Source organism: Danio rerio, chromosome 17 (genome assembly GCF_052040795.2).
Source record: "Danio rerio strain M-AB ecotype USA chromosome 17, GRCz13ab, whole genome shotgun sequence".
Classification (NCBI taxonomy): domain Eukaryota; kingdom Metazoa; phylum Chordata; class Actinopteri; order Cypriniformes; family Danionidae; genus Danio; species Danio rerio.
Genome location: NC_141037.1, coordinates 52,939,711 through 52,952,500, shown reverse-complemented (window position 1 = coordinate 52,952,500; position 12,790 = coordinate 52,939,711). Strand labels below are relative to the sequence as shown.

Below are 12,790 nucleotides of genomic sequence, written 5' to 3'. Positions count from 1 at the left end.
GTGTTTTGGATGATGTGAGTCTAGTATACATCTTATCGGAATCCTGTCAGTACCAGTGAAGTGAACTCCGTCAGAGCCTTATCCCTCTCATGAATAAGTGCATTTGACATTTAGCAATGAAAGAACTCTTAGCCGAGTATTTTCAGGTCTGTGCAAGACATTCAACAGGTTTCCATCGAAGACGAAAAAACAAATTGCCTGTGGCTTTTTGACAGCCCAGTCAGCCAAACCCACAGCACAGCACATCTTCTATTTTCACCTTCAGAAAGAGTATAGAGTGTGTGTACTAAACCAATCCACTATCCTACATTCCTTCTCAGAACTATTCTTATATATATTTTTTACAAAGCTAATGGTACGTTTGGTGTATCTGGGGTTTTGTGTGTGTTTGCAGCTGTCAAGTGGATATTTCACACCTGTGGAGCGACAGGACAAGATGGCCCAACACCAACCCAGTGCAGTAACTCCTACCGCAACACCAATGTTAACGTCACAGTAGGCACTAAGGGGCCATTCAAGGGGATCCAAATGTGGCAGGTTCCAGAGACAAGGAAATACAGGTACACACACATCTTGTTATGTGTGGTTTATGAGAACTCTCCATAGGCTTAATGCATTTCATACAGTTAAAATGGGTTATTATATTAGCCGATTGGCAACACGGTGGCGGAGTAGGTAGTGCTGTCGCCTCACAGCAGGAAGGTTGCTGGTTCGAACCTCGGCTGGGTCAGTTGCTGCTTCTATGTGAAGTTTGCATGTTCTCCCCGCATTTGCGTGGGTTTCCTCCAGGTGCTCCGGTTTCCCCCACAGTCCAAAGACATGCGGTATAGGTATATTGGGTAGGCTAAATTGTCTGTAGTGTGCGAGTGTGAATGAGTGTGTATAGGTGTTTCCCAGAGATAAGTTGCAGCTGGAAGGGCATCCGCTGCGTAAAACATGTACTGGATAAGTTAGTGGTTCATTCCGCTGTGGCGACAGCAAATTAATAAAGGAACTAAGCCGAAAAGAAAATGAATGAATATTAGCACATTCTAAAATTATCACTATTAAAAAGGTGTTATCAGTGGTTATCAGCGTATGGCATAGGCCAGTAGGGACCTTCTGCATCTAATGGTAGGCTCAAAAGTTGTTATCATCCATCCACATGGTTAATCAGCTATAGATTGCTTACGGCGCGGTCGGAAGTTAATGGGAATTATTTATAATATTTATTAAATTTCCCATTAATTGTATTTTATCAACGTCTACCCCAACTCTAAACCCAATCGTCACAGTAATGTAAAAACAGTTCTGTATCTGAAGCCTTCTCTATTAATATAGCTGATTAACCATGTGGATGGATAATAACATAGAGGTAAAGTTGGTTTTATATTCACACATTCGTTCATTTAGAAGTTCTAATACTGTTTACCATGTTACTTTGGATATTTTATCATAATTAGCATGCAAGTGTGACCTCTAAACAACATTAACATTATCTAATTCACTGTGAACAACGGTGTACTTTGATAGTCATTGGCTGCTAATATGATTCCCCTATTTAGAATTTGCAAAGAATATGTTTTCTAAAATTATATTATTGAGGGGAATGTGTGAATATCCGAATATAAAACCAACTTTACCTCTATGATAATGACAATATTCTGAGCCTACTAGGTAGATACTAGGTAAGGTGATAACCACTGATAATGCCAATTCAATCGAGTGATAACAATAGAAGCAGGTAATTATATGGCCTTACACTGAAACACAACCCTCACAGGAAACCGGTATCAACATTTGAATGTTAATACGCTCCATTAATAGGATTTAAGCACTCTGAATTATAAGTATATCATACATAATGGCGTTGTAGAGATATAAAAACCAGTATTGACACTTGAGGGGATGTTGGCACACTTTATTTTGATGGTCCATTTGTTGAATTAAGTTCCATTGCATCTACATGCTCACTAATTCTCATTAGATTATACATAGACTTTTAGCTTAGGGTTAGTGTTAGGGTTGTGGTTAGTGTGAATTGCACTTGCAAAGTTTCTTATAGTCAGATAAATATCTGTTGAAGGAGCAGAATCAGCAGATAATAAGCAGACAGTCTACTAATATTCAAATGGACCATCAAAATAACGTGTTACAGTGGGTGTTTCTGATGTATGAAGTCCAAACAATAAGGATGTTTACATCTTTTCTGGGTTTATTAATCATACAGTTTGTTCAGATGCATATTTTACTCACAGTTCCATTGCATCACGAACCCCATAGAATGGTTATCCATGCTCCTTTGGAGTACTCACAAACCTCCACATCACAGCACACGCGGTGTGCTTTCCTTAATTGCACACCTGTGTCACTCTTCCTGGATGCCTGTGTGTGGTTTGAAGCTGCACTCCACCCTGTGGCCAAACAAAGTATTACAACAAAAAAAGAATACAAAATGGCTCTTACAAAAGCCTAAGTTGCTATACTCATGTCGAACGGTGCTTGTAAACCACTAAAAACCAGTTCACATACACACACAGGTTTGTTTCACTATCTTTGTGAGGACATTAATGTTGTTGTTGTTTGTTTGTTTGTTTGTTTGTTTTTTTCTATCAGGGGTCCGTTCTTCGTAGGTGGATTACTCAGTTAGCTGGATTTGGAAATTGACGATTTGACACGATCCAGGATCGTTTCGTTCTTCAAAGCTGATTCGAGAGTTGTTGTCATAGCAACAGTTCTGCTAGGTCAAACCTGATCGGGAGCAGGTTCAATTCATATAAACAGGATTAGATTGGCTTAGTTCAAGCAAAGATAATAGAGAAAGTATGTTCCCAATTCTGATATTTTCTTACAGTAGTAGTTATATACACTTGGGAAAATGGTACATATTTTTAACTATATATATAAAGTTATAGTCATTAATAAAATAAATTAAGTTATACATATTATTAAAACGTATGCAATCTGCACCCTCGAAATGAAAGTACAAAGACTGCCACCTGGTGGTGCAAAGAGAAAACTTATTGATATGAACTTTTTAGATCGCTTTAGTACAAATTGTTTATAACAGAAATGCACAATTATGTGACTTTTTTTAAAAGCAATAATACATTTATGCAGTCATAAACATGTTTTGACAGTTAATATGCCAGTGATTTGATGCTTCACAAAAGTTGCAGACGCCTTTACCAATATGAAAATGCTTTTGTAAACAACCAGTTATTCATTACACAGATTAAAAAAACGGCTACTATAATAAAGAAAATATTTTGTAAATGTGGAACTAAATACATTGATTTGCATTTAAATACATGATGAACACACTTGACACATGAAAGTGTAAAGCCTGCAGCTCACAACAAATGTGGAAGGTTATTGCGTGTCATATTTAACAAACCGTTTACTGCTAATTTGATGTAATTTTGCTCACATGGATAATTGAATATTAATCAGATGATGTCATTACGCTACTGTGCCGTTAGCCAATCGTTGCATTGCTGATCATGATTTCGAGGATTGATAGATCTGTCCTTCACAACACACACAGCGATCTCAGATCAGTTTATTTAGACATTCTAGTCTGATTCGCGAACTTGTTTGAAGAAACAAATTAGCAAGAGATCAGTTATCAAGATTAAAAGATCCAGGATCTTCCAAATAATCTTAGAATATTTAAGCGAGGTACGAAGAACGGACCCCTGGTTAAAGATGGTGTCTATGGAGAAAAAAAAGCCCACCCTTACCCCAAACAAGGCCTCACATAAACAAGTGCATATCTTTAGATGCTAAAAACAATAAAATAAAAAAAAAATCTATCAGAAATGTCCTCACTAGGCGGTTATTTTGATATTTCACCACATAAGTGAGTAAGTGAGGTGACAAAAAATGGGACATCAGCAATGTTTTCGTAATTCACCATTTCCTTGTTGATAGCACAAATCTGTGTCCTGTCATGTCACAAACACGCACACGCACACACAGACACACGCACACACAGACACACACACACACACACACACACACACACACACACACACACGCACACACACACACACACGCACACACACACACACAGCACAAGGGATTTGAAAATAAAGCCCTGTGCACTGCGGCTTTCTACTTACTGTAAAAAGATTTAAAGCCAAGTGAGTGTCCAAAATAGCACCATCTAGTGCTTATTCAAAATATATAAACTGTAAAGAGTACTAAAAAAAACCTTATGCTGTGTTCACACCAAACGAGGAAGAAGCATCAGGCGTGAGTGATTTACACGTTAAGTCAATGAAAACCCATGAATAGGCATCCTGCGGGGCGAAACACGCCAATGACACAAATTGTGCAAATGGCGCGGCGTGAATGGCACGACATGAGCATTTGACGAACTTAACATGCGTTTTGCACGAATCACTCCAGATTTAAAAATCTGACCTTAAGCGTACATTCGCCCCGCATTAACCAATCAGGAGCTTGCTCTTGTAGGGGCGTGATTGTGACCAGCCGACACCAACAACAGTTCATCAAACTGGGCTCAGCTCATTCAGAAGCACCACTGAAAGCCTCCATCATGCAGGTTAAGTTTCTGGAGGAAATTATGAGCTCACAGAGCTGGATGCACCTCTGAAACGATCTAGTGGACTCAGACACGACCATAAACATATCGACACAGTTTTTCAGCCTTCATAAAGCACATAAAAAATTTTTTTCTTAATAAAATCCATGTTAGCCATTACACAATAAAGCTAGACAGTCACCGGGCAGACAGAAGCCCTGTCCATCTGGGTATGTTCTGAAGTAAATTTGACGCTTGAATGAAGCGGATTTGACAAGCGAATGAAGCAGGGTTTGACGTGCGAATGAAGCGAGTTAACTCAAATGTTCACGCGGCTATTTACGCGCGAATAGCGCAATTTATCTGCGTGTTCTGCCACTCAAGTGAACACAGCATTACACTTACTCCCAGGGCCGTTTAAATCGAAGTTGATATATAGGGCGCATAATGTTAGTGTTTCGTAACATAATTTTTACGAGGTGGGTCGTTAGCCCGACGCTCAACCCCCAACCTGGAGGACCAGGACACACACACACACACACACACACACACACACACACACACACACACACACACTCACACACAAACACACACACACACACACACACACACACACACACACACACACACACACACACACACACACACTCACACACACACAAACACACACAAACACACACACACACACACACACACACACACACACACACACACACACACACACACACACACACACACACACACACACACACACTACAGACAATTTAGCTCATCCAATTCACCTATAGCACATGTTTTGGGACTGTGGGGGAATCTGGAGCACCCAGGAGGAAACCCACTCATTACCCACTGCACCACACTTCCAACCTAAAAGCATTACACACTATCGTTTATTAAATAACTCACTGTAAAGTACACACTGTAAAAAAAATTGTGTTCCACACAAAATCTTCATGTTGTCCCAAAACAAATCGTTTAATTTAATCTAATCATTCATTCATTTTATTGTCGGCTTAGTCCCTTTATTAAGCCACAGCGGAATGAACCGCCAACTTATCCAGCAAGTTTTTACGCAGTGGATGCCCTTCCAGCCCCAACCCATCTCTGGGAAACATCCACACACACTCATACACTACGGACAATTAAGCCTACCCAATTCACCTGTACCGCATGTCTTTGGACTGTTGGGGAAACCAGAGCGAAGGCAGGGAGAACATGTAAACTCCACACAGAAACGCCAACTGAGCCGAGGTTCGAACAAGCGACCCAGCGACCTTCTTGCTGTGAGGCGACAGCACTACCTACAGCGCCACTGCCTCGCCCTTAATCTGATCAGTTTTTACTAATTTAAGAGGATTAAACATAAAACAATTAAGTTGTCCTAACAAAACATAACAGAACTGTATTGTTTCAGCTCATTTGTATAAGTAGTTTGATTAAGCAGTAACAAGTGCACGCTCTGATATGGGGCATCGCTAAAAAAAGGTCAAATGCGTGGTACATGCATTGAAGCTTCAGGTTCACACACGGTTAATGAGGACTCTCCATAGACTTAATCTATATTATAATGTAAAAAAAAAAAAAAAAAAAAAACACTTATTTTATGGCCCTACTCTACCTCTACCCATAAACCTATCCCTCACAGGAAACATGGTAAACTGTGAATGTCAAAAGACACTGTTAATTAAGATTTTTAAGCATTTTGAATTACAAGGACACGAGGCATGTACTTGTAATGATTCCTTTTCCTTCAGCTTAGTCCCATTATTCATCAGGAGACACCACAACAGAATGAACCACCAACTTATCCAGCATATGTTTTACACAGTGCACGACCTTCCAGCTGCATCCCAAAACTGGGAAATAACCATGCACTCTTACATTCACACACATATAGTACACTACGGCAAATTTAGTTTATTCAATTCACTACTTCTGAATGTCTTTGGACTGTGGGGGAAACCAAAGCACCTTCTGGGTCTGAGGTGACAGTGTTAACCACTGAGCCACCATGCCGCCCTTCCTTATCTACAAACATAATAAACTATAGTAGGTCAAACCCATATCATTATACAGTTGTGTGTCCTTGTAAACAACAATAAAAAATCACACACACATACTGTACAGTCACATTATGTCCTGACCACCACCAGCTGCAATATCCTCCAGGAGTTTAGCTGTTAGTTTTTCGAGCATGAAATAGGAAAGCATTCTTCTTCGACACAATTGCTGGCTGTTATCAACCCTGTCAGGTCATTCAGGTAATTGTTGTCTGTGGAGCTGGAGGAATGAGAAAAAAACACATTTCCACAGTCATCAGCTGCATTGCTGGGGTAGTATCCAGACTGATAATAGCATTCACTTAGCAAAGTCTGTAAAGAAAACTCTCCACTTTTTCATTTTTTTTTACCTAGAATGCATTGTATAGACGATCCTGACCCAAAGGGGATTTCGAAAGGAAGTAATGTGTCATCCTCTGATATATCTTATTTGATCAAATGCTGAAACAGCATTGTAAGTAGCATCTTTGGGGGACGAGAATAACAGCAAGACAATTTCGCTCAAACAGTTCAAACAAGATGGCTTATTAGATTTCTGAAAGCATGCGTAAAACTATTTGAATGTCTGGCAAATGAGAGAGGTTTGCAAGCCAAATTTATTTGTATATCATATTTTCCACAAGCTGGAAGTTTCCGCTTTTTAACACATTGTAAATATTTATTTTTTAATAATTATTTAAAGCCCTATACATTAAAATGTGCTGATTTGCTTATTAAAGCACATATGATTGCTTAATATATATATATATATATATATATATATATATATATATATATATATATATATATATATATATATATATATATATATATATATTTATTTTTTTATTTTTTTTTTTTTTGGTCTTTCTCTACCATTGTAAAGTAAAAGCTATTTAAATTATTCTTTATTGCTTCAGTGATAAGCGTCGTATAGAAAAGATGCTCCACCAGAAAAAGGTGGTTTGCCATCTCCAGGTTGGAAGAAAATCCTTACCCCAGGTATCCCCAAGGATCTTGGGGTTTTGTTTACAAAAATTAAAATTGACAGGCAGATTGATGCAGCGGCAGCAGTAATGCGGTCGATGTACTGGTCCATTGTGGTAAAGAAGAAGCTGAGCCGAAAAAGCAAAGCTCTTGAATTTTCTTGCTTTTCTACATTCCTGCTCTCACCTATGGTCACGAGCTTTAGGCCATGACCGAAAGGACAACATCTCGGATACAAACAGCTGAAATTAGTTTCCTTTGCAGGGTGGCAGGGTGCACCCTTATAGATAGAGTGAGGAGCTCTGTCACGTGGGAGGAGCTCGGAATAGAGTCGCTGTTCCTTCACATCGAGAGAAGTCAGCTGAGGTGGCTCAGGCATCCTACATTTCAGATGCATCCTGGATGTCACCTAGGGAGGTGTTCCAGGCATGTCCCACCGGGAGGAGGCCTCAGGGAAAACCCAGGAACGCTGAAGGAATTATGTCCCTCGGCTGGCCTGGGAACGCCTCAGGATCCCCCCGGAGGAGCTGGTGAAGATGTCTGGGGAGAGGAAATTCTGGGGTTCTCTCCTAACGCCCTATTCACACGGGGCGTCAGCGTCAACGCTTCCCATTCACTTTGAATGGGTGACGTCAGGTGTTGCCGAACTGCATTGTGGATCCGTCGGCATCGCTTCAGAAGCGTTGCTCGCTGCAGAAGTTGGGACTAGCTCAACTTTTCAAGCACCAACGGAAGCGTCAGCCAATCAGATCGCTGTATGCAACTTCAGTAACTTCAGACTTCAGACACGCCTTCAGTCAAGCGTTAACGCTGAAGCCCCATGTGAATAGGGCGTAAGACTGCTGCCCCTGCGACCAAGCCCCGAAAAAAAAATAGGTCAAAAATGAATGAATGATCAAATACAACGTCTGTTGTCTTTAATTAATTTACTCACAGAGCCCCATAAACATTCTTTCATTAATTTTCTTTTCGGCTTAGTCCCTTTATTAATTTGGGGTCACTACAGCGGAATGAACCGCCAGCCCCGTAAACAGAGCTTATAAAGTTTCACCTGTCATTTACGTTAAAGCATTTTCATATTAAAATGCCATTTTAGAAATTCAGACTGGTGTTTTTATTGCTATTCAGAAAAAAAACGGCCAATTGTGAGTGTTACCAAATGTAAGTGTTACCAATTATCTCAGTTAGAGTGTTTATGTAGGCATTAAACAACAGGCATGGGGCTTTCGTGTCATTCAGTTCAATGATATTGTGGAAATTAAAAGATTGCTGGTTTAATCCCTGTAGAAATAAGTTAAGAGTCATTGGCATTGTGCTCTTGAGATAGGCACTTAACCCCGGGTCACTCCAAGAGAAGTATATAAGTGCACTATAATTACTTTCAATGAGAGCATCTGTTTAATGTTTGCTTACTTCTTTGTCATGGGTTTAGGATCACGGCATATGGAGCAGCTGGTGGACGCAGTGTTCTGGCGGTTCACAAGTCACATGGGGTGTACATGACCGGAGACTTCCTGTTACAGAAGGACGAGTTGCTCTATATTCTTGTGGGACAGGAAGGAGAGGATGCTTGCCCTAATGTGAGCAATACTAATTGGAAGAAATAAAGCTTTTTAAAGTTTATTTGTTTGTGTTAGTATGTGTGTTTGTTTATTTATTTATTTATTTATTTATTTATTTATTTATTTATTTATTTATTTATTTATTTATTTATTTATTTATTTATTTTTATTTGTTGTATTTTTATTTGCTGTGGTTGGTATTTAGCATTTGTCATTTTGTTGTTTGTTTTGTTTCTGTTAAGTTTTTTGGTTTACATAAATGAGTATGAGAAATAATAAAAAAAGTGTGGAATTAATTAAATTATTTATTTATTTATTTATTCATTTGTTTATGTTGATGTATTAACCCTTTAACTGCCCACCTATATATATACATATATATATATATATATATATATATATATATATATATATATATATATATATATATATATATATATATATATATATATATATATATATATATATATATATTCAAAATAAAATATTTTAAACACTAAATCACCTTTATTTTTTTAAAGTATGCCATAATTTTTTTTAAATTTTCATTTAACATGTTTTGTTGTTGTTGTTTTATTTTTTTTATTTTTTTTTCAAATGTAGTACTGCAACAGGATGTTTTTTTTTTTTTTTTTTAAATTTCAGTAAACCAACAATGCTGTTTGTGTAAGCCATTATTTAAAACAGTCATTCTTTAAATGATTTTAACAGTTAATATTTAAAAGAGTAAAAACATGGTGAACCATTTGTTAAAGCGGCAGTTTAAGGGTAAATCTCATTTCATCTTATTTTTCAACAAATATCTTTCTTTGTTGTTGTATAAACAATAAAATGTGTAATACTAGTGTATTGGGGTGTGTTATTCTATTAGTCGGGCATGATTCTGCCCATATAAATGGAAGAGATCCTGGGTTCATATCCCGGACGAGCCCCCAATTGTTATGATCCACTTCTTTTCTATGGGGTTGGAAGGAAGGTAACAAACAGAAAAAAGGGAAAGAGTTAAATAAAATTTGTGACAAAATGTAGTGATAATAATATTGGATTATATTATTCGATGGAAAGATGTTTTTGTTTTATTATTATTTTCATTCCATCCTCACAACCAATGTTTACTCTAAACTGGATTATGTGGGAAACACCAGAGAAACTAAGAAAATTTAAATCACACAAAAAGAACATATGATTTAACAATACTAAAAAATATATATTAATAATAATTGCTTTTGTTTGTTTTATTAGATTTTTTTGCTTGTTTTTTTTTAATAAGTAATTTTCTAATTTGTTTTTGTAATTAAATCTTCTTCTTCTTCTTCTTCTTCTTCTTCTTATTATTATTATTATTATTATTATTTTTTTTTTTATTATTTAATGTTCTTGTATTGCATTGCATTTTACTTCATCTTATCTTACCTGTCATAGATGGTACCTACTATGGACCGCATCTGCAGAGAACAGCAAGGGCCCTCTATCAATAAAACCCAGCTCAAGGGAGGTGGTGGTGGTGGAGGGGGAGGCACCTACGTCTTCAAGGTGACACTACATAGAAATATATTAAACATTATTAATTACATAATTACACACATTAAAACACAGCAAGGTTGTGGTATCAGCGTGCGTCTCTCACATTTTGTTCATTGACAATAAGAAGTTATTCCTGTTCACTGCAGGTGGTGAATGGAGTCCACATTCCACTACTGATTGCTGCTGGAGGTGGAGGCCGTGGATACAGCAGCCAATCAGAAACCCCAGAGGAAGTAATGGACAGGGATCCTAGCATCCCTGGCCGCAATGGAAAATCAGGAACTGCAGGTAACCTAACAAAAATGCTAATTTAATTATTAATTTATTAATTTTCCTTCGGTTTAGTTTCTTTAATCATCTGGGAACACCACAGCGGAATAAACCGCTAACGTATCGAGCATATGTTTTACGGAGCAGATACCCTTCCAGTTGCAACCCAGTACAGGGAAACATCCATACACACTCATTCTCACACATACACTATGACCAATTTAGTCTTTTCAGTTCAGCTATAGCGCATGTCTTTGGACTGTGGGGGAAACCGGAGCACCTAGAGGAAACCTACACCAACACTGGGAGAACATGCAAACTCCACACAGAAATGCCAACTGACCCAACCGGGACACAAACTAGCGACTTTCTTGCTGTGAGGCAACAGTGCTAACCACTGAGGTACCATGTCACCCTCTGATTGAATCAATTCTATAAAACAAATTGCATTATAAAACATTATATGATAAAACAGTATCAGCGGAAACTGCTTTGCCCTCAAAAAAAAAAAAAATCTTTAACTAAATGCAAATTGCCTCCATGAATAATCTTGATTAATTCCAGCATGATATCTACTAGTCTAAGGTTACTCTTTGCAACAGACAGCTCACAATGGCGTTAAATCAGAAAGCATTGCACATAGAGCCGCATCGTTATTGCTTAGCTTTATGTCTATAGCTGGAACTATGTATTTCTTCACCAGAATATCAGATTTGATTGATGGAAAACAAAATGAATAAATAAATAAATAAACTGCTCCCACAAGCTATTTCTTTTTCTTTTCTAGGCATGCACATAATAATTTTCTCTTTCTGCCTATGCATTAACATAGCCCTTTATCTAGTCTGAGATTGAATATGATTTTTTTTTTTTTTTTGAGGTGGTTTCTTCAAAATGCCTCTAGCAATTCCAGAAAGAGATTGAGCCTTCAAATTAGTTCTGGAATATTAGATATTCCTCAGATCCTTTAAAAAAAGGTCATACAACTGATTGGACTGTAATAAAACATTACAGTAATAGCGGAAATGATATATGTGCCCTGTTTTTAAGTCTTAGCAATTGAATGCGCAATTGCCTGTGCATGTGTTGTGGGTGACTGTGGGTCTCCTGTCGAGCAGTCAGTATGGCTTCTATCAGTGACGCTCTTTTCAAAGGCCAGATCCCCCACTGAGCTCTATTTACTGCTTCAGGGGTCCGAGAGCCTAGCACAAAATCTTTCACTACAAATTCTAGTCATATGTTTCCATCATTTCCATCAGGGCATTAACGAATTAGAAACTTGACTCACTTGTACGAGTTATTGATCCATATTAATCACACTTCATCTTGAGGTTTAGAGTTTTTATTTTTTTTTACAACATATGAACATTTTCTGATTGGAATATTTTCAACATAGGCTCATTCTGAAAATGTGGGCCTATATATATTTCTGGAGATCGTGAATTATGTAGACAGAAGAACGTAGGACTACATTTCGTTTTTAAAATGAACAATACGGGTGGTATGCTGGCGTTTCTTTTCGTGCTTACCAGCTGACCGATTACTTCCATGTGGACAGCTTTTCCCTGCTGTTAACACTTTGTCTAGTTAGCATGTCATACACGTAGGCGGACTTAAGACACAGAAGCCCAAAAATAAAATAAACAAAAAAATAGCAGGGTGATAATATGGTAAAATCCGAAAACGTGGTAAAAATCAGGTGAGGGCTTTACTCTTTCTGGATTGCTTTTTAAAACTGTCGGTTGGGTTTAGGGAAGTTGGTGGTCAATCAGTGCTTTTGAAAACACTATTGTTTGGGTTTAGGGAGGAAGAAAGGTGGGTCAGTCGATCGATCAGTCATTCAGTTGACATAAGCCTCTGGTGGATTTACGCAAGAACAG

General features: G+C 37.9%; 1 protein-coding gene and 1 long non-coding RNA gene across 3 annotated transcripts in view; one reads left to right on the top strand and one right to left on the bottom strand.

Annotated features, from left to right (window-relative positions):
* The window catches only part of LOC141378382 (uncharacterized), a 139,800-nt gene extending 137,385 nt beyond the window's left edge, over window positions 1–2,415 (bottom strand). The window contains exon 1 of the long non-coding RNA XR_015513825.1: window positions 2,236–2,415. This is a non-coding gene — a long non-coding RNA (uncharacterized LOC141378382). The remainder of the gene's footprint in view (window positions 1–2,235) is intronic.
* alk (ALK receptor tyrosine kinase) overlaps window positions 1–12,790 on the top strand; it is an 859,538-nt gene that overhangs the window by 798,277 nt on the left and 48,471 nt on the right. For both annotated transcript variants that reach the window (XM_087289256.1, NM_001423965.1), the window contains 4 exon segments: window positions 395–560; window positions 8,987–9,134; window positions 10,539–10,649; window positions 10,787–10,928. In XM_087289256.1, the coding sequence (XP_087145382.1) occupies window positions 395–560; window positions 8,987–9,134; window positions 10,539–10,649; window positions 10,787–10,928 (567 nt within the window).